General features: G+C 60.8%; 1 protein-coding gene across 1 annotated transcript in view; it reads left to right on the plus strand.

Moving 5' to 3' along the window:
• The window catches only part of ARHGEF17 (Rho guanine nucleotide exchange factor 17), a 59,813-nt gene extending 43,779 nt beyond the window's left edge, over nucleotides 1-16,034 (plus strand). The window contains 20 exon segments of the mRNA XM_003357192.5: nucleotides 1,569-1,751; nucleotides 3,832-3,948; nucleotides 4,083-4,175; nucleotides 4,334-4,510; nucleotides 4,835-4,885; nucleotides 5,124-5,233; nucleotides 5,338-5,423; nucleotides 6,851-6,969; nucleotides 7,292-7,505; nucleotides 8,313-8,386; nucleotides 8,904-9,103; nucleotides 9,266-9,564; nucleotides 10,057-10,306; nucleotides 10,786-10,872; nucleotides 11,197-11,264; nucleotides 11,479-11,627; nucleotides 12,417-12,591; nucleotides 12,705-12,794; nucleotides 12,797-12,973; nucleotides 14,360-16,034. Of these exon segments, the coding sequence (XP_003357240.3) occupies nucleotides 1,569-1,751; nucleotides 3,832-3,948; nucleotides 4,083-4,175; nucleotides 4,334-4,510; nucleotides 4,835-4,885; nucleotides 5,124-5,233; nucleotides 5,338-5,423; nucleotides 6,851-6,969; nucleotides 7,292-7,505; nucleotides 8,313-8,386; nucleotides 8,904-9,103; nucleotides 9,266-9,564; nucleotides 10,057-10,306; nucleotides 10,786-10,872; nucleotides 11,197-11,264; nucleotides 11,479-11,627; nucleotides 12,417-12,591; nucleotides 12,705-12,794; nucleotides 12,797-12,973; nucleotides 14,360-14,556 (2,916 nt within the window). The 3' untranslated portion in view covers nucleotides 14,557-16,034.

The following is a 17,085-nucleotide window of genomic DNA, read 5'->3' on the forward strand; positions in this document are numbered from 1 at the left end:
ACTTCCACATGCTGCAGGTGCGGTCATACGTGAATGAATGAATAAGTAAACAGAAAAGCTGAATCACTATTTTAAAAAGAAAAGAAAAATGGGAGTTCTAGTCACTAATTGACCAGAAGATCTAAAAACTGTGAAAACAGTGTCAGAGAGCAGTAAGCCTTCGAGTAACTTCCCTGTGGCCTCCCACCCCACCCCCGCTCCCCTCCCCTCATTTTGTTTTCCTCACAGCAGTTACTGCCTTTTAAGTCACCCCCGGATTCCCACATGGAATCGATCCTAAGGCGTGTTCTTCACTTTTACCATCTCTGAAATCCAGGTTTATCCTATAATGGATGGCCTATAATCACTTAATTGGCAGCAAGGTTTTTGTTTTGCTTTTTTTAAATAAATAAAGTAGGAGTTCTCTTGTGGCTCAGTGGGTTAAGGATCCGGCATTGTCACTTCAGTGGCTCAGGTCACTCCTGTGCCGTGGGTTCCCTCCCTGGCCCAGGAATTTCCACATGCTGCAGGTGCAATCAAAAAGAAAAAATAAGGAGTTCCCCTTGTGGCTGAGCAGAAACAAACCTGACTAGGATCCTTGAGGTCGCAGGTTCTTTCCCTGGCCTTGCTCAGTGGGTTAAGGATCTGGCGTTGCCGTGAGCTGTGGTGAAGGTCACAGATGCAGCTCGGATCTGGCGTTGCTGTGGCCATGGTGTAGGCCGTTGGCGACAGCTCCGATTAGACTCCTAGCCTGGGGACCTCCATGTGCCCCAGGTGTGGCCCTAAAAAGACAACAAAGAGGGAAAAAAAAATAAAAGTAATGATGAGTCTTAGATCGGATGAAATGTGGTTTTGGTTGGTTGTTTGTTTTTTGTCTTTTTAGGGCCCTACCCAGAGCATATGGAGGTTCCCAGGCCTGGGGTCTAATCAGAGCTGTAGCCACCGGCCTACACCACAGCCACAGCAACGCAGGATCCAAGCCACATCTGTGACCTACACCACAGCTCACGGCAACGCAGGATCCGAGCCACGTCTGTGACCTACACCACAGCTCATGGCAACGCCGGATCCTTAACTCACTCAGCGAGGCCAGGGATCAAACCTGTGTCTTCATGGTTACTAGTCGGGTTTGTTAACCGCTGAGCCACGACGGGAACTCCTGTGTGGTTGGTTTTTATTTCTTTTATTTTGGTGTGTTTCGTCTGACTAGATCATGAGCTCTGTCAGGGCAGGGAATTTGGGTCGTTCCAATTCACTGGCCCTCTCCTAGTTCTTAGAACAGTGCTTGGCACATAGTGCTCAGTAAAATGTTTGCTGTGCAGGGTCTCCCAGGAGCCTGGCCTTCTTGCTCTCCTCACTCCCAGCTCTGTTCACTCAGGCGGTCAGCAGATCCTGCCTGAGACCCTCGGCCCCGCCTTGGGCCAGGCCCTGCTCTGTGTGGGGAGGGGCATTGTCCTCCCGTCTCCCTCCCAGAGCCTTGCATCTAACGAGGGAGATTGCGGAGGCAGGGCCACCGAGCTGCAGGCCATGTGACTTGGGTGCACCTGGGCCGGGGGTGGGGACCTGCACTGACCCCACGGGTTCTCCAGGGCTACATGCAGCCACTGAAGCAGCCAGAGAACTCTTTGCTATGTGACCCGTCGCTGGTGGATGAGATTTTCAACCAGATCCCGGAGCTCCTGGAGCACCACGAGCAGTTCCTGGAGCAGGTGCGGCACTGCGTGCAGACCTGGCATGCCCAGCAGAAGGTGGGGGACCTGCTTGTCCAGTCGGTGAGTGGCCCTGCTCTCCATACCACAGCCCCCGCAACTCACCCAGATGCTGGCAAGGAGCCCTCCCCTGGGAGAGCCCAGATGCTGCCAAGGAGCCCTCCTCCCCTCTGGAGACCGACTCTGATCCCTGATCCAGCCCAGAACTTGAGCAGACCCTGGCACTGACCCCAGCCCCTGGATTGACCTGAACCTGGATGCCCAGCCCCAACCAGGCACTGACCTGATCTTGAACCCAACCCCAGCTGCTGGCACTGCCCTGACCCTCCCGAGTCCCAACCCTGAGCTGGCACTGCCTGTGACCTGTGACCTCAAACAGATGCTGGTACTGGCCTCAAACCCCGCCTTAACCTGACCCTAAGCAATTGCCCTGATCCTGACCCTGGACTTGGCCTTGTTGACACTGATCTAGTCTTGAGCAGCTCTTTTCTACATCAGGCATTTTAACCATAATGGCCATTCGACAGGTATTATGTGAAAAGCATTCTCAACACATTATGCATAAATCGACACCTCTAAGGGAGAAGGTACAGTTGTGCCCAAGTTTAAAGTGGATGACTCGGCCGCGTAGAGAGCAGGTGACCCGATGAAAGTCATAGTTAGGACTGGCCGGGGGAGGGTTCGGCCCCAGGAATCCCGGCTCCTCCGGGGCCCGTGCGCCACCCTGCCCGCTGTCCCTTCCCCCAGGCCAGGCCCTCGCCTTTTCAAGGTCCCACAGTAGAGACGGGGACATTAAGAAAGGTACTGGCTCCAAAATTCAGAAAGAACTGCAGCCACAAAACTAATAAATGTCCAATTAAACGTCCGTAAACATAACAGGGCATTTTCTTTAGGCGTTACATTTAGTACCCACTGATACCAGCTTAACTGCGTTTTTAAAGTTTCATTTGCCTTTTGCTATTTTTCCAGAGTTCCCAAAAAAAGCATGATGATGAGCAATAAATCTTCGCGAAACACAAACTCAGGGCTTACTCAGACCCAAATAATTTGAAGGATAAAATTGTAAAACTCCTTCCAAAAATTTTACTAGCCAAAAAAAAAAAAAAAATCCCTTATCTGTTTTGCAGGGATGTGGGTGTGCCTGCATGTGGTTGGAATGCTGGGGGTGGGCTTTGGGCCTAAGGGGGTCTTGGAAGGTCCCTGGTGACCTGGACACCCATGTGACGAGAACCTCGGTCTTGCGTGCTGGCTCCTCCATCCATCGCCACCCTCGGTGTCACTCGGCGTATCCCTCTGCCCAGACCTTGATGCTGACCAGGCTCAGGTGTAGAGGCCTTGGTCCCCATGGAGGGGTTGGCACAGGCGCCCTGTCCCCAGGTTGGGGCAGGGGGAACGCTGGGCACTTAGAACCTGGAAACGTGGGCTTGGAGGCCCAGAAGGGGCCAGAAACACCACCACGGGCCACCTAGCCCATCCGGGGTAGCTGAGAAAGGAGTGGGCCCTCCCAGCTCCCAGCCAGGGCATCTGATTGAGAACGTGCACGTAGCCAGCCAGCAGCCAGCCAGCCTGTGCCGGCCCCGAGCCAGGCTCTGCCGGGCAGGCTGGGAGCGTCTGTCTCCTTGGAGAGGGAAGCCTTGTCTTGGAAGGTCAGGGGAGGCCAGAGGCTGGGCGGAGTTCCGGGTGGAGCCCCCGTCAGGGCAGGGAGAGCTTCCTGGAGGCGGTGGACCTGGAGCTCAGCCTTAGGGTGAGTGAGATTTGGATGGAGGAAGGGAGTTACGCTGGCAGAGGCCAAGCAGTGGGAACAAGTCCGTGTCACTCAAGACACTGAGGAGGGGAGAGCCTCTTGGACTCGGTGGGGCTGGAAATGCCTGGGCGGAAGGGTGAGAACCCGTTCTGAGCCCACACACACGTACGCACACACACGCGCGCGGATAAGATACACGTGCGCTTGCACACACAGCTAACACACAGTCACACACGTGACGTGTACACACCCCACAGGTGCATATGCCGGGTCCCTTAGGTACCACCTCGCCTCCGGATGGAGGGCGTAGATGCTGGCTCGTGAGTCAGAGGGAACCGAGTCGGGGTGAGGTGGGGCAGGGGGCACTTCGAGGGTCCCCAGCCGCCTCTTCACGCACAGTTCTCCAAGGACGTCCTGGTCAGCATCTACTCTGCCTACGTCGATAACTTTCTCAACGCAAAGGACGCCGTGCGTGTGGCCAAGGAGGCGAGGCCGGCCTTTCTCAAGTTCCTGGAGGTACCGGGGCCAGGCAGGGGGAGGAGGCCACCCTCGCCGCGCACGGGCCAGCCGCGGGGACCTGCCCCTGGACGTTGCCTTCTTTGCATGTTGCTCCTCACACGGGGGCCTGCCCGCCCTCTTTGGGGTTTCAGCAAAGCATGCGGGAGAACAAGGAGAAGCAGGCGCTGTCCGACCTCATGATCAAGCCGGTGCAGCGGATCCCACGCTATGAGCTTCTGGTGAAGGTGGGCAAGGCCTGGAGGCATGCGGGGGGCGCGGGGGGGCTCTGAGGGCCCCACCTGGGGGAGCCTGGCGGGAGGGTCGCCCGGGTCAGGTGGGGAAAGCTCTGGAGTTTCCGCAGCCCGCGAGGGGCCCCCGGGGTCTGATCCCACTCCCACCCCAGGACCTCCTAAAGCACACGCCCGAGGACCACCCCGACCATCCCCTCCTGCTGGACGCGCAGCGGAACATCAAGCAGGTGGCCGAACGCATCAACAAGGGCGTGCGGAGCGCCGAGGAGGCCGAGCGGCACGCCCGCGTGCTGCAGGAGATCGAGGCCCACATCGAGGGCATGGAGGACGTGAGTCCCGCGCGCACGCCCGGGGTGCCCCGCAGCCGAGGCCACGTGCCCAGTGTGTTCGTGCCTGTCCTCATCTGTGTCCTCTTCCAAGTCTCTTGCTGGCCACGGATCCCATGGCCCGATGACGTAGCATCGTCGTCTGTGTCCTCTGCTCTGTCTCTTGCTGGCCACGGATCCCGTGGCCCAGTGATGTCGCACAGAGAGGGTAGCTGAGAGTTGCCTCCCCTGGCCTGGCCCACGGAGGGGGCCGAGGGGTCCCTGGGGTCCGGGGCGGGATGGGACACTCATAAAGAGCGCTCAGGACACCTCATCTCCTGCTCACAGCTCCAGGCCCCTCTGCGGCGGTTCCTGAGGCAGGAGATGGTCACCGAAGTGGTAAGCAGTGTCCCGCGCCTGCCCTCCTGTCCCCGCCTCTCGGCTTCATTTGCACGCGTGCCCGCGGCTGCCGCCCGTGGGCCTGCTGCTCCTCCGCCCCAGCAGGAGCCCTGGCTCAGGTCCCAACTGTCTCTGCCTCTGGCACGTGGGGCAGTGCCCAGCCTCTCCCTGGGCCTGGCTGTCCCCTGGGGAACAGAGGGCAGGAGGGCGGGCCTCAGTCTTGTGTTGGGCCCCGCAGAAGGCCATCGGGGGCAAGAAGGACCGGTCCCTCTTCCTGTTCACGGACCTCATCGTCTGCACCACCCTGAAGCGGAAGTCGGGCTCCCTGAGGCGCAGCTCCATGAGCCTGTAAGTGGCCCGGGTGCGGCTGGGGGCCCCGGGCAGCGGGAGCAGTTGTCTTTCCCAGGGTCCACTGCCCCGCCCTGGCCAGAGCACTTGCGTGGCTCCCCCAGGTACACGGCTGCCAGCGTCATTGACACGGCCAGCAAGTACAAGCTGCTCTGGAAGCTGCCGCTGGAAGACGCGGACATCATCAAAGGTGGGGCTGGCTTGGGCTCGCCGGGGGCCCTGGGTGTTCGGGGTCTTCCTCTGAGAAGCCCGCCTGGAGGGTTTGCACTGTGGCACAGTTGGCTGGCTGGCTGTCCGCCTGCTTTTCTGCTTCCGGGCCTCACTTTCTCACCCTGTACCAAGGGGCTGGCACGTGGGATCCAGTGTGCGCCCGAGGGCCAGGCCAGGGCCCGTCTGCTAGGCTGGCGCTGGCCTGAGGCGGGGTGGCGCCCACTCGGTGTCAACCACTGGGTCGCTGCACGAACACACCAAGTGCCTCCCGTTAGCTGACGGCGCCCCGTCCTGGGCCCGCAGTTCTGCGTGGGGGAAACAGGCTTACGTCAGTCCAGGCGCTAGGCTGCTTGGAAGGACCCTTGTGTTGGGGTTGAAACCCTCAGCTGAGGTGGCTTCAAAGAGCCGCTCCTCCTGCCATGTGAGCGCGTGTCCCCCCCGACCTGTGCGTGGCCTCTGCTCACTGCTCTCAGCTCTCTCTGCGTCCTCCGAACTCCTGTGATCCTTTGTGGCCTTTATCCCTCAGCTCTCGGCTCCAGCTGCTCCAGAAGGCCCAGTTCCCCTTCCTGGGTGGGGTGGTTGTTTTGGGGTGCTGATGGGATGCTGAGGGGCACCTCAGTCCTTGAGCTCACCTGAGGTGGCCGCCAGGGTGAGGGAGGGGCTTGCTCAGCCACCACATGAACCAGGCCTGCCCCACGTGGGCCCCGTGTAGGAATACAAGCTGGTAATTGTGTTGCTCATGATGGGCAGCTCTCCGCACCCGGTCCAGTCAGCTGCTGGCAGAATGAGGCAGGGCCGTAGGGAGGAAAATGTGGCTGCCCGGGTTGGGGGTTGTGGGGGAGTTTCCATCAGAAGGAGCAGGAAGGACCCTCAGCCCTGGCTTGTCTGGTGCCCCCACTGCTATCTGTTATCCAGGTGGTGTGGGTGCTGAGCCAGCCTGGGGCCAGCTGCTGGGTAGTGGTCAGGTCCGGGATGGGGCCAGAGAGCTGGGCCATCGGCTCTCTGCTCCCTCCTGGGTGGCGGTTTGAGCCCCTGGCTTAGCACGTTTGCCTGCCCGAGGCTCTGCCTGGCCGCCCCCGCCCCCACCCCCCATGGGAAGCCGCATGGCTTGCAGAGCCTCTGCTCTGTGCTTCCTGAGGCTCTTCTGGGGCGTTCGCCAAGGGACCGACACTGGGCCAGGTGGCCGTCAACCAGGCCCAGTGCCCTGCTCTCGGGCCTGGGGTTCCTCTCCAGGCTGCCCCTTAACTTCGGGGCTGATGTCAACCTCGGGCCTTGAGGTTGACGAGCTCTCGGTTTGTCGGGCTGCTCCCCGCGCCCAGCTGCCAGTTGTGCTGGGGGAGGAGCGTCTGTCCGAGGCTGACCGTGCCTGTCTCCGGGTCTGCCATGGCCTTTGTCTGTCCGCGCTAGGGGCATCCCAAGCCGCCAATCGGGAGAGCATCCAGAAGGCCATCAGCCGCCTAGACGAGGACCTGACCACCGTGGGCCAGATGAGCAAGCTCTCTGACAGCCTGGGCTTCCCCCACCAGGTCCGTGCCCTCCGCCGGGGTTCCCCGACTCTGTCCGAGGGACAGATAACAGCCTTGTCGTTTGCCTGAGCGGGAGGATGTGCCTGTCAGTTATCTGAGGGGGACAGTGCCGCCTCACCCCGTCTGAAGGAGCAGTGTGTCCAGGCTGCCCTGGCTGGGGCGGGGAGAGGGCCCCTCATGTCTGCGGGGATCCAGGCTACCTCCTGGCCTAAGCGGGGAAACAGAGTCCCCTGTTTCCTGTCTGAGGGAAGCGGGGGCTCCCGGGGCAGGAGCAGGCTGTGGGGAGATGCCAGGCCCTGAGGCCAGGCCCTCACCCCTGCAGAGCCTGGACGACGCCCTGCGGGACCTCTCAGCCGCCATGCACCGCGACCTGTCAGAGAAGCAGGCGCTGTGCTACGCCCTTTCCTTCCCGCCGACCAAGCTGGAGCTGTGTGCCACTCGGCCTGAGGGCACCGACTCTTTCATCTTCGAGTTCCCGCACCCTGACGCCCGTCTTGGTTTCGAGCAGGCCTTTGATGAGGCCAAGAGGAAACTGGGTAAGTCAGGACCCGGGCTGGTGCCCCCCTCCCGGAACCTCCAGGTAGCGGGCAGCACCTTGCCCTGTCTGTGACATCAGGAGCCAGCAATCTGGGACTGCCATGTCCTGTGTTCCGGTCCCCGCTGGTGGGAGAGTGGACTGAGACTTCTGCAGAGAAATGCAGAAGTTGCTCAGGCCCTCCTTGGCAAGGATTCTGTGTACAGGGTCAGCTTAGGGCAGGCGCCTGTTGTGGGAATGGATGGTGGGGACTACCACCTCTCTACCCACTGAACACACACACACACCCCCCAGACCTGGATGGAGCTCCCGTTGTGGCTCAGCAACAAGAAACATGACTAGAGTCCATGAGGATGTGGGTTCCATCCCTGGTCCCATTCAGTGGGTTAAGGACCTGGCATTGCCATGAGCTGCGGTATAGGTTGAAGATGCGGCTCGGATCTGGCGTTGCTGTGGCTGTGATGTAGGCTGGTAGCTACAGCTCTAAACTGACCTGTAGCCTGGAACTTCCATATGCTGCGGGTGCCCTAAAAATTAAAAAAAAAAAAAAATTTAAATACAAAACAGGCTGGGATCAGGGAAGGCTGTTGATCAGGATCCATGGTTTAGAAGATCCTTGGAGACGTCTGGGCGTTTCTCTCGCAGGTACAGATGGGAAAATTGAGACCGAGGACAGGCAGAGCATAACACACAACCACCTGACTCTCCCTGAAGACACTGCGGGGGCGGGGGCGGGGGCGGGCAGTGGGCCTGGTCGGGGCCAGGCGAGGGGGTGCCAAGCAGTGCTGTCCGTCTCTTTCCACCGCAGCGTCCAGCAAAAGCTGTCTAGACCCCGAGTTCCTGAAGGCCATCCCCATCATGAAAACCCGCAGTGGCATGCAGGTGTGTGGCAGCACCTGGGTGCGAGGGGCACATATTCTAAGCCAGCATGTGTTCTCGTGTTTTTGTTCTGCATACAGCACTATGTACGTGTCTTGAACATTGTGATGGCTCCCTCTGCCTTTGGGTGTACAGCCGTCTGCACAAGCACACAAACACTGCCTATGTGTCCCATGTATGTGGGTATTTTGGTGCATGTATGTATATGTGCTTGTGAACAAAGGCTGTACCCTTGATGTGAAAATGTCTGATTTAGGTGCGTGTATGTGTCTGCAAACATGGACAAAAATAACCATCTTTTACGTTTGTTATGCAAATACGGGCATGCCGATCACATCTGGAGTATATGTGTGTCTACGTGTCTTGGAACTTGGCAGGGTTCTCTCCTCATCCATTCCTGTACGTGTGAATGGATGAAGCCTGTATCACACAGGGATGTGTGTCACGTGTACTGGTGTACTGGGGATCCGTGTGGAGCTGGCTGCAATTCCTCCATGCACCTTCCCTATGCCTTCCGCAGTTCTCGTGCGCAGCCCCGACCCTGAGCAGCTGCCCCGAGCCCACGCCCGAGGTGTGGGTGTGCAACAGCGACGGCTACGTGGGCCAGGTGTGCCTGCTGAGCCTGCGCGCTGAGCCGGACGTGGAGGCCTGCATCGCCGTCTGCTCCGCCCGCATCCTCTGCATCGGGGCGGTGCCGGGCCTGCAGCGCCGCTGCCTCAGGTGAGGCCTGGGAGGGGGGCGGGGCGGGGCGGGGCGCGCAGAGGCCCCGCCCCGACGTCGTGTGGGCGGGACCTGTGGAGGGGGCGGGGCCTGGCGGTCGTGCGAGGGAAAGGGAGCCGAGGCCGCTCCTGGCGGCTCTCCTTCCACCCCTCTGTCTCGCAGGGAGCGGCCGGCGTCGCTGAGGAACTCCTCCGAGACGGCACCCGAGCCCGCCGGGCCGGAACTGGACGTCGAGGCCGCAGACGAGGAAGGGGCGACGATGGCCGAGCCGGGACCCCAGCCGTGCCTGCACATCTCCATTGCGGGCTCGGGCCTGGAGATGGCGCCAGGCCCCGGCCAGGGTGACCCTCGCCCGGAGTTGGTGCCCTTTGACAGCGACTCGGACGATGAGTCTTCGCCCAGCCCCTCAGGGACCCTGCAGAGCCAGGCCAGCCGGTCCACCATCTCCTCTAGCTTTGGCAGTAAGTGCCCAGCTTCGGGCGTCAGGCAGGGTGGACTGCCTAGAGGAGGGGACAGCCAGCTGGCACTGATGGGTGAGGCGGGACGGGTGTGGGTAGGCAAAGGCAGGGCATCAGTTCTTGGGATGGCAGCACAGAGAGCGGCAGGGTGGGCAAGGTGGGCGGGGGCTATGGCCCCAAGGATCCAGGGGGCAGTGGGCCAGGCTGGATCCTGAGTGCCCTGGAATGGCCTGTCAAGGAAGATGGAGTCGGGGGTGAGGTGGTAGCTCCCTCTGGTCATGACTCTGGATTGGAGGGGGCCAGGCGAGGATGAGGAGCCTGTAGCACCAAGCCGCCAGCCAGCAGAGTTTCTCGGGCTGAACTGAGGGCGAGGCCGGGGAGTAGGGTGAATGGCGGTGGAAGGCCCGGGGCAGTGGCCCAGAGGGGTGCCAGGGGAGAGGGAGGCCTAGGAAGCTGTCAGAGGAGGATGCAGGCGGAGACCTTTGTCTCCGTCAGATGAGGAGACCCCGAGCTCCAAAGAGGCCACGGCAGAGACCACCAGTTCAGAGGAGGAGCAGGAGCCTGGCTTCCTGCCGCTCTCTGGCTCCTTCGGGCCTGGCGGTCGCTGCGGCACCAGCCCAATGGATGGGCGAGCCCTTCGCCGCTCCAGCCGTGGCTCCTTCACCCGAGGCAGCCTGGAGGACCTGCTGAGCGTCGACCCCGAGGCCTACCAGAGCTCCGTGTGGCTGGGCACTGAGGATGGCTGGTAGGGCCAGGGGCGGGGCTGGGCCCCTGCTGCCAGAACCCGCTTTGGAAATCGCACAGTGTCCTGAAGCAGGAGGGCTGTGGGTCGGACCTCAAGGGGCCTGCCAGCCAGGGCAGCCTCTGGGTGCCGCAGGGAGGCTGTGGGACTTCGTACCTTGGGCGGAAGAGATGGTGGCGGGAGCGCCCATCATGGCTCGGCAGTAACGAACCCAGCTAGCATCCGTGAGGATGCGGGTTCCATCCCTGGCCTCGCTCAGTGGGTTGAGGATCTGGCGTTGCCGTGAGCTGTGGTGTAGGTCACAGACGAGGCCTGGATCTGGTGTTGCTTCGGCTCTGATTTGACCCCTAGCCTGGGAACTTACATATGCCACAGTGCGGAACTACAGAGACAAAAAAAAAAAAGAGGGAGATGGTGGTGGCAGCAAAGAGGTGGCGGGATGGCTCCGGGCTTGGTGTCACAGGGCACACCCCCGTCCACAGCGTGCACGTGTACCAGTCCTCCGACAGCATCCGCGATCGCAGGAACAGCATGAAGCTCCAGCACGCGGCCTCCGTGACCTGCATCCTGTAAGGCCCCTGGCTGGCTCTTCTGGTTCCAGCCCTTCTCGGCGACACGGGCAGACCGTCTGTTTACCCGGGTCCCCCGCTCTGCGACCCCTCCTTTTGGTGGAGGCTAGAGGCCAAAGGCTGCCCTAGACTGGCTGTGCCTCTCGCACGCCGTGTGACGTTCTGCAAGTCACTGCCCCTTCCTAGACTCAGGTGCCCCTCACCTGGAGAACAGGGTGGGAGGAGCTGATCTTCTGGAACGTGGTCATCCTGTCAGTGGTTCCCCAGGCCCAGGCGATCTCCTCTGGCCTCCCGGAGCCCCTGAGTCCTCTTTTCCTCGCCTAGGTACCTCAATAACCAGGTGTTTGTGTCTCTGGCCAACGGAGAGCTCGTGGCCTACCAAAGAGAGGCAGGTGAGCCCCGCCCCCCTGGAGCCCCTTGCTGGCAGGGAGCTTCCTCCTGAGCAAGGTGGGGCCCGGGGACCACAAGCCTGGCGATGGGACTTGGGGCAATTCCCAGGCCCTCACTGATAAATGAGGTCACTGGCACCTCATTTCAGGGCAGGGCGAGGCTCAAAGGCAATGCTAGATACAGTTTGCTTTTTTCTTTACCCCACTCCCACCCCAGGCCATTTCTGGGACCCCCAGAACTTCAAATCCGTGCCTCTGGGTGCTCAAGGGAGCCCCATCACCAAGATGGTGTCTGTGGGGGGGCGGCTGTGGTGTGGCTGCCAGAACCGAGTCCTTGTCCTGAGCCCAGACACGCTGCAGCTGGAGGTAGGGGGCTGGGGGGGAATCGGTGACTTGGGGTACGCTGGGCCCATGAGAGAGGAGATGAGACCAGGGGCTGTGAAAGCATCCAGCTGAGAGGTCAGGCTTTCCCCTGGCCCCCGTGTCCTCCTCTGGTCCTTGTCTTCTCTCTAGCTGCTGAGGGATACAGGGGGTGCTCCAGGTCCCTTCGGATTCTGTATCCATCCTCCCCCAGTCCTGTCTCTCAGCTCAGGTCCTGTGGTCTCTCAGGGGTGGACAGAGTCCCTTTCTGAGGTCAGCCTTCCTCAGCCCCACCCTGACAGCGAGTCCTAACTTCACTTGCGCGTGGTCAGAGGTTGTCAGCCGGGGTATCCAGGGGTAGCTGGCTCCCTTGATCTCCTGCTCCCTTATCCCATGGTGGGCTGGCCTGGGAGTTCAGGTGCGGGCCCAGGTCTGACCGACCTGCTAGTGCCCTTCAGCAGGCACCTTTCCCTGCTAGGCCTCCGCTTCCCCAGCTGTCCAGGGTCAGGCCAGTGATTGCTCTTAAGCCCCTTCAAGCTTTGAACTGCTCTGGTCATTAAATCAGTCAAGGTTCGTGGGGAGAGGGCACCTCGATTTTAGTTCCCGCGCATCAGTGGGGAGGCTCCAGTGAAGCCGGGGTTTGAGAGGTTAATCACCGCACAGAGGAGCAAGGCTGCCTTTGCTGCCAGTCCGGTGGGCTTTCCGGAGCGGTTCGGTGTGAGTTGGGAGGAGGGAGGGAGGGCTGGGCCGGGCAGGCCTGCCAGTCACCCGTCTGCTCTCTGCCCTGCCCCCCAGCACACGTTCTCCGTGGGGCAGGATTCTAGCCGCAGCGTGGCCTGCATGGTGGACTCCAGCCTGGGCGTGTGGGTGACGTTGAAGGGCAGTGCTCACGTGTGTCTCTACCATCCAGACACCTTTGAGCAGCTGGCAGAGGTCGATGTCACACCTCCCGTGCACAGGATGTTGGCAGGTACTGACCTCCCTCTGCCAGTGCCCTCCCCTTAGAGCCTCTCTGTCCTTGGCCTCGAGGCGGCCGAGCCAGGCCAGGACTCAGCCCCAGCTCTGGCGTGTCTCCCACCCCAGGCTCAGATGCCATCATCCGGCAGCACAAGGCTGCCTGCCTGAGGATCACTGCGCTGCTGGTGTGTGAAGAGCTGCTGTGGGTGGGCACCAGTGCGGGGTCGTGCTCACCATGCCCACCTCACCCAGTACCGTCAGCTGCCCGCGGGCGCCCCTCAGCCCTGCTGGCCTAGGCCAGGGACACACTGGCCACGTCCGCTTCTTGGCTGCAGTCCAGCTTCCAGATGGCTTCAACCTGCTCTGCCCCACGCCGCCACCTCCCCCAGACACAGGTGGGTCACCCCTGCTGCCCCAACCCAGGGACACCCGGGCTTTGGGTTTCAGGCTCCCCGCTGTCCCGCCAGAGGAGAATTAGAGGGAGGGACAGTGTAACAGAGCTGGAGGTGGCGCATTTTACAGGAAGTAGGCTATAGAGACCTGGAAATAAAATCTCCTACTAGGAGTGTGTGTGTGTGTGTGTGTGTGTGTGTGTGTGTGTGTGTGTGTGTGTGTGTGTGTGAGAAATTCCCCCGAGAGAATGTCCTGAGAGCGAGGGAGTGAACTGTAAGTTAAGAATCGCAGAGTTCCGGCTGTGGCACGACAGGATTGGCAGCATCTCTGCAGCTGGGACGCAGGTTCAGTCTGTGGCCCAGCACAGTGGGTTAAGGATCCAGCGTAGGTGGCAGCTGCAGCTCAGATCTGATCCCTGGCCTGGGAATCCATGTGCCAAGGGCCGCCAAAAAAGAAAAAAAAAAAAAGATTTAGAATAAGGCACAGGGAGTTCCGTCGTGGTGCAGTGGTTAACGAATCCAACTAGAACCATGAGGTTGCGGGTTCGGTCCTGCCCTTGCTCAGTGGGTTAACAATCCGGCGTTGCGTGAGCTGTGGTGTAGGTTGCAGACGCGGCTCGGATCCCGTGTTGCTGTGGCTCTGGCGTAGGCCGGTGGCTACAGCTCCAATTCAACCCCTAGCCTGGGAACCTCCATATGCCACGGGAGCGGCCCAAGAAATAGCAACAATAACAACAACAACAAAGACAAAAGACAAAAAAAAAAAAAAAAAAATAGAATAAGGCACAGGACGGGGTCTATACCACAGGAAATCAAACAGGACTCGAAACGATGTCTAGGGCAGGAAGTAGAGTCAGGAGGTGATGCCCAGCGCGGAAGCAGAATTTGCACCAGAAATCAGGATGCAGAAGGGCGGATAGGACAGGAAATGGACCGTGAGAATGAGAAAGTGCAGCGTATTAGGCAAGAGACGCATCGAAGTCGCCGTTAGCAAAGTCTTGGCTTCGGCAGGGCCGGAAACCACGTTCCCAAGAGGAAGCGGCTTTGGGCATCAGGCAGGGACGCCTCGGTCAGGAGGCGGCTGGGTCCAGAGAAGACCTAGCTGCCTGACTGGGCAAGGGCTGCTGGGGTGAGCGCGGAGAGGGCCGCGGGTGTGCAGGAGTCAGAGAAAGTGCCGTCCGTCCGTCCGTCCAACCGTCCGTGGCTCTGGGAGGTCGTGCCCCTCCTGCCTGGGAAGTAAGGACCAGGCGGGAAGAGGAAGTCCTGGGCTTCCAGGCGGCGGGACCCCTGCAGGAAGTGCGCCTGTCTTTCTTGCCGTTTTCTGGGCCGGGGTGAGATGGTGCGGCCAGTAGTCACCCCCAGGCTAACAGAGCCTCCCCTCACCCCCAGGCCCCGAGAGGCTGCCCTCCCTGGAGCATCGGGACTCCCCCCGGCACCGAGGCCCTGCCTCGGCCAGGCCCAAAATGCTGGTTATCAGTGGAGGCGACGGCTACGAGGACTTCCGACTCAGCGGCGGGGGCAGCGGCAGCAGCGAGGCCGGGGGCCGAGAAGACAGCACGAACCACCTCCTCCTGTGGCGGGTGTGACCCTGTCCGCGGCGGCCCGGGACTCGTCCGCCCGCCTGCCCGCAGCCTGCTTGCCTTTTCCAAGCCCACGCGTGGACTCTGACCAGGAGCGTCTGACCAGGGTCACACCTGTGCCCGCGTGGGCTGCCTCCTGTCCTCGCAGAACCGTGCCTTGTGGGCACCTGCTGGCCAGCCTCTGGCCGCTGCAGTGCGGGTGGGGAGGGGGCACGTGGGCTGCCCAGCACCTCTGACCCTGGAGCTTCTACCAAAGACACGGCCGGGCCTGGACCCCACGGGGCTGGGGAGGGCCATGTGCAATATTGGAGGGTCTTCTGGGGGCAGTGGGAGGGCTGGGGCGTGGAACCCTTTCCCATGTACAGTATTTATGTTCTTCCTAGTGTGTACCTTCCCAAGCACTTATTTATGCAATGACCTGGGCAGGGAGTGGTTTGAGGAAATGACAGAAGGAAGAAAAACCCGACCCTATGGCTGCCCTGGGAGCCCCCCTGGGACCCTCACCAGCCTTCCTGGGGGGTCCCGTCCCCCTCTCGTTACGTACGCACACACTGCATGTTCAGGGCACTCAAACACTGCCTCTTAATGTATTTTCCACGGCCTCGTCCCGACGACGCTGCCCTCCAGTGTCCAGAGCCAAGGACCAAGGCCTTTCAGGCTCTGGGAGCAAGGCGATGGCTGTGGGGACAGTGACTCTGTGGGGCCTCCCTGGGCCTTGGCCTCTCGTTGCTCGCGGGCAGTGCCTTTAGTGGTTTCCGGATTTGGGAACACGGGGCCTCGGCCAGGGCTCTCTCCTGGCCTGAGCAGGGAAAGGGCCCTCCCTCTGCTCCCAGTTGCCCCCCAGCCCCTGCGTCTCAGGCACTGGCACATACGGTCACCTTGGGAGGGTAGGCCTGGGGGCCCCTCACTCTGACCACTGAATCCCTGTCTTCACAGCTCCTCCTGTCAAGGGCGGCCCTTGCAGGAAGGACGCCCACTGCTGAGGGGCCAGATGTGGCCTCTTTGACTGGGGACCCCCCTCCCCCCGCGCCCCCCAGAATGCAGGAGCCCCTCTGACCCAACCCCGCGCTTCAACTGCAGCTCCGAAGGTCTGGTGTCAGATGGGGTTTGTTTGGTTCTGTTTTTGTTTGGGTGGGTGGGTCATTGCGGTCTTAGGTTATGTTTCTCTTGCTACCAAAAAGTCATGTATTAACTGTCCTTGGATGATGAAGTTTAAAGAGTCAATAAATAGAAGCACCAAATGCCTCGTCCCCATCGGCAGCTGTGGAGGCCTCCCGCCAGCAACCTCAGCGCTCCCGACACCAGTGGGCAGAAGTGGGACCCAGAGGCCCAGAAGAGAGCTGCGCCGGCGAGCCGGCCCCGGACTGGGCTGCAGTGTCCTTGTCAGGAGAACCGGGGCTCTGTGCGAGTCCAGTGCTTTATAACCAGGGCTGTGCGTTAGGCTCTGACAGGTCACGTTGTGAATACAAAGCATCATACGTAAATTACGTGTTCGTGTAAATTCATATTCCCAGGCTGCTCCCCAGCTCCTGAATCAGTGGGTCTGGGATCAGACTTGGGAATCTGAAAATGACACACGCTGTAAAGGGAACCTAGGTGGGGGGGGCCGCCCCCACCCCACGCCCCCCAGGAACCAGTGCTTTCCAGCAGAGCCTCCAAGGCTCGGAGTCTGACAGAGGCCAAGGTAAGCAGGGCGGGAGCCGAGCCTTGTCTGATTTCTGGTCATTAAATCAGACACGAGAAGGCCAAGGCCAACAGCACGGGGCCGTTCTTCACAGGGGCAGAGAGCCCGTGCCACCAGCCACAGCCTCGGGATGCGAGGTCACGGCTTCTGGAAAAGGGCAGGTTGTGCCCCAGCTTCGCCGAACACGTCTGGATGTTTTCCAACCGAAACGATGAAGTCTTTACTGAAGTCGCTTACTGCCGGGGAGCGCAGCTTCGTGCTTTGCAGGCAGGTGTAGGCGTATCTTGGGCCCGCTGGCCCCTCAGCGCCGTGGGGCACCCGTGGAGCACCTCCCCGTGATCCCAGCTGGGATGGGCTGGCGAGGAGGGGGTTCCAGAAAACAGAGTAGAAGGCTACATTCATGTGGCCTTTATGGTGAAACAAAACGTAGAAGGAGCACAGGCTTTGAAGCTGGACAGAAACCAGCTATCTATGTGGCTCTGCCACTAACGATGCGACTTTGGATGACTTGTGTCCCCCTCTGAGGCTCACTTCCTCATCTGGGAAACGGGCTGCTAGCCCGCCCCACAGGGCTGTTGCCTGGTGTGCAGGGCTTTGGTTTGCAAGGGACAGAGACATTCTGCCCAGAGATAAAGGGGGCTAATTCGTGGAGACGGAGCTGAAGCACTAGCTGGCAGCACCGTCCCCAGATAGCACTGCCCCCTCTCAAGACCCCTGGCCTCTCCCCCTTGGGTCCCTGGCCCCTCCCTTGCCGCCAGCCAGCTGCCCCAGCGGCCGGATCCTCGGGGTTCTCCCAGCCCCAGGGCCGCAGTAGGAACTGGCCCGGCCCAGGCCACTGCTCCATGGAGGCC

This window comes from Sus scrofa, chromosome 9, assembly GCF_000003025.6.
Source record: "Sus scrofa isolate TJ Tabasco breed Duroc chromosome 9, Sscrofa11.1, whole genome shotgun sequence".
Taxonomy (NCBI): domain Eukaryota; kingdom Metazoa; phylum Chordata; class Mammalia; order Artiodactyla; family Suidae; genus Sus; species Sus scrofa.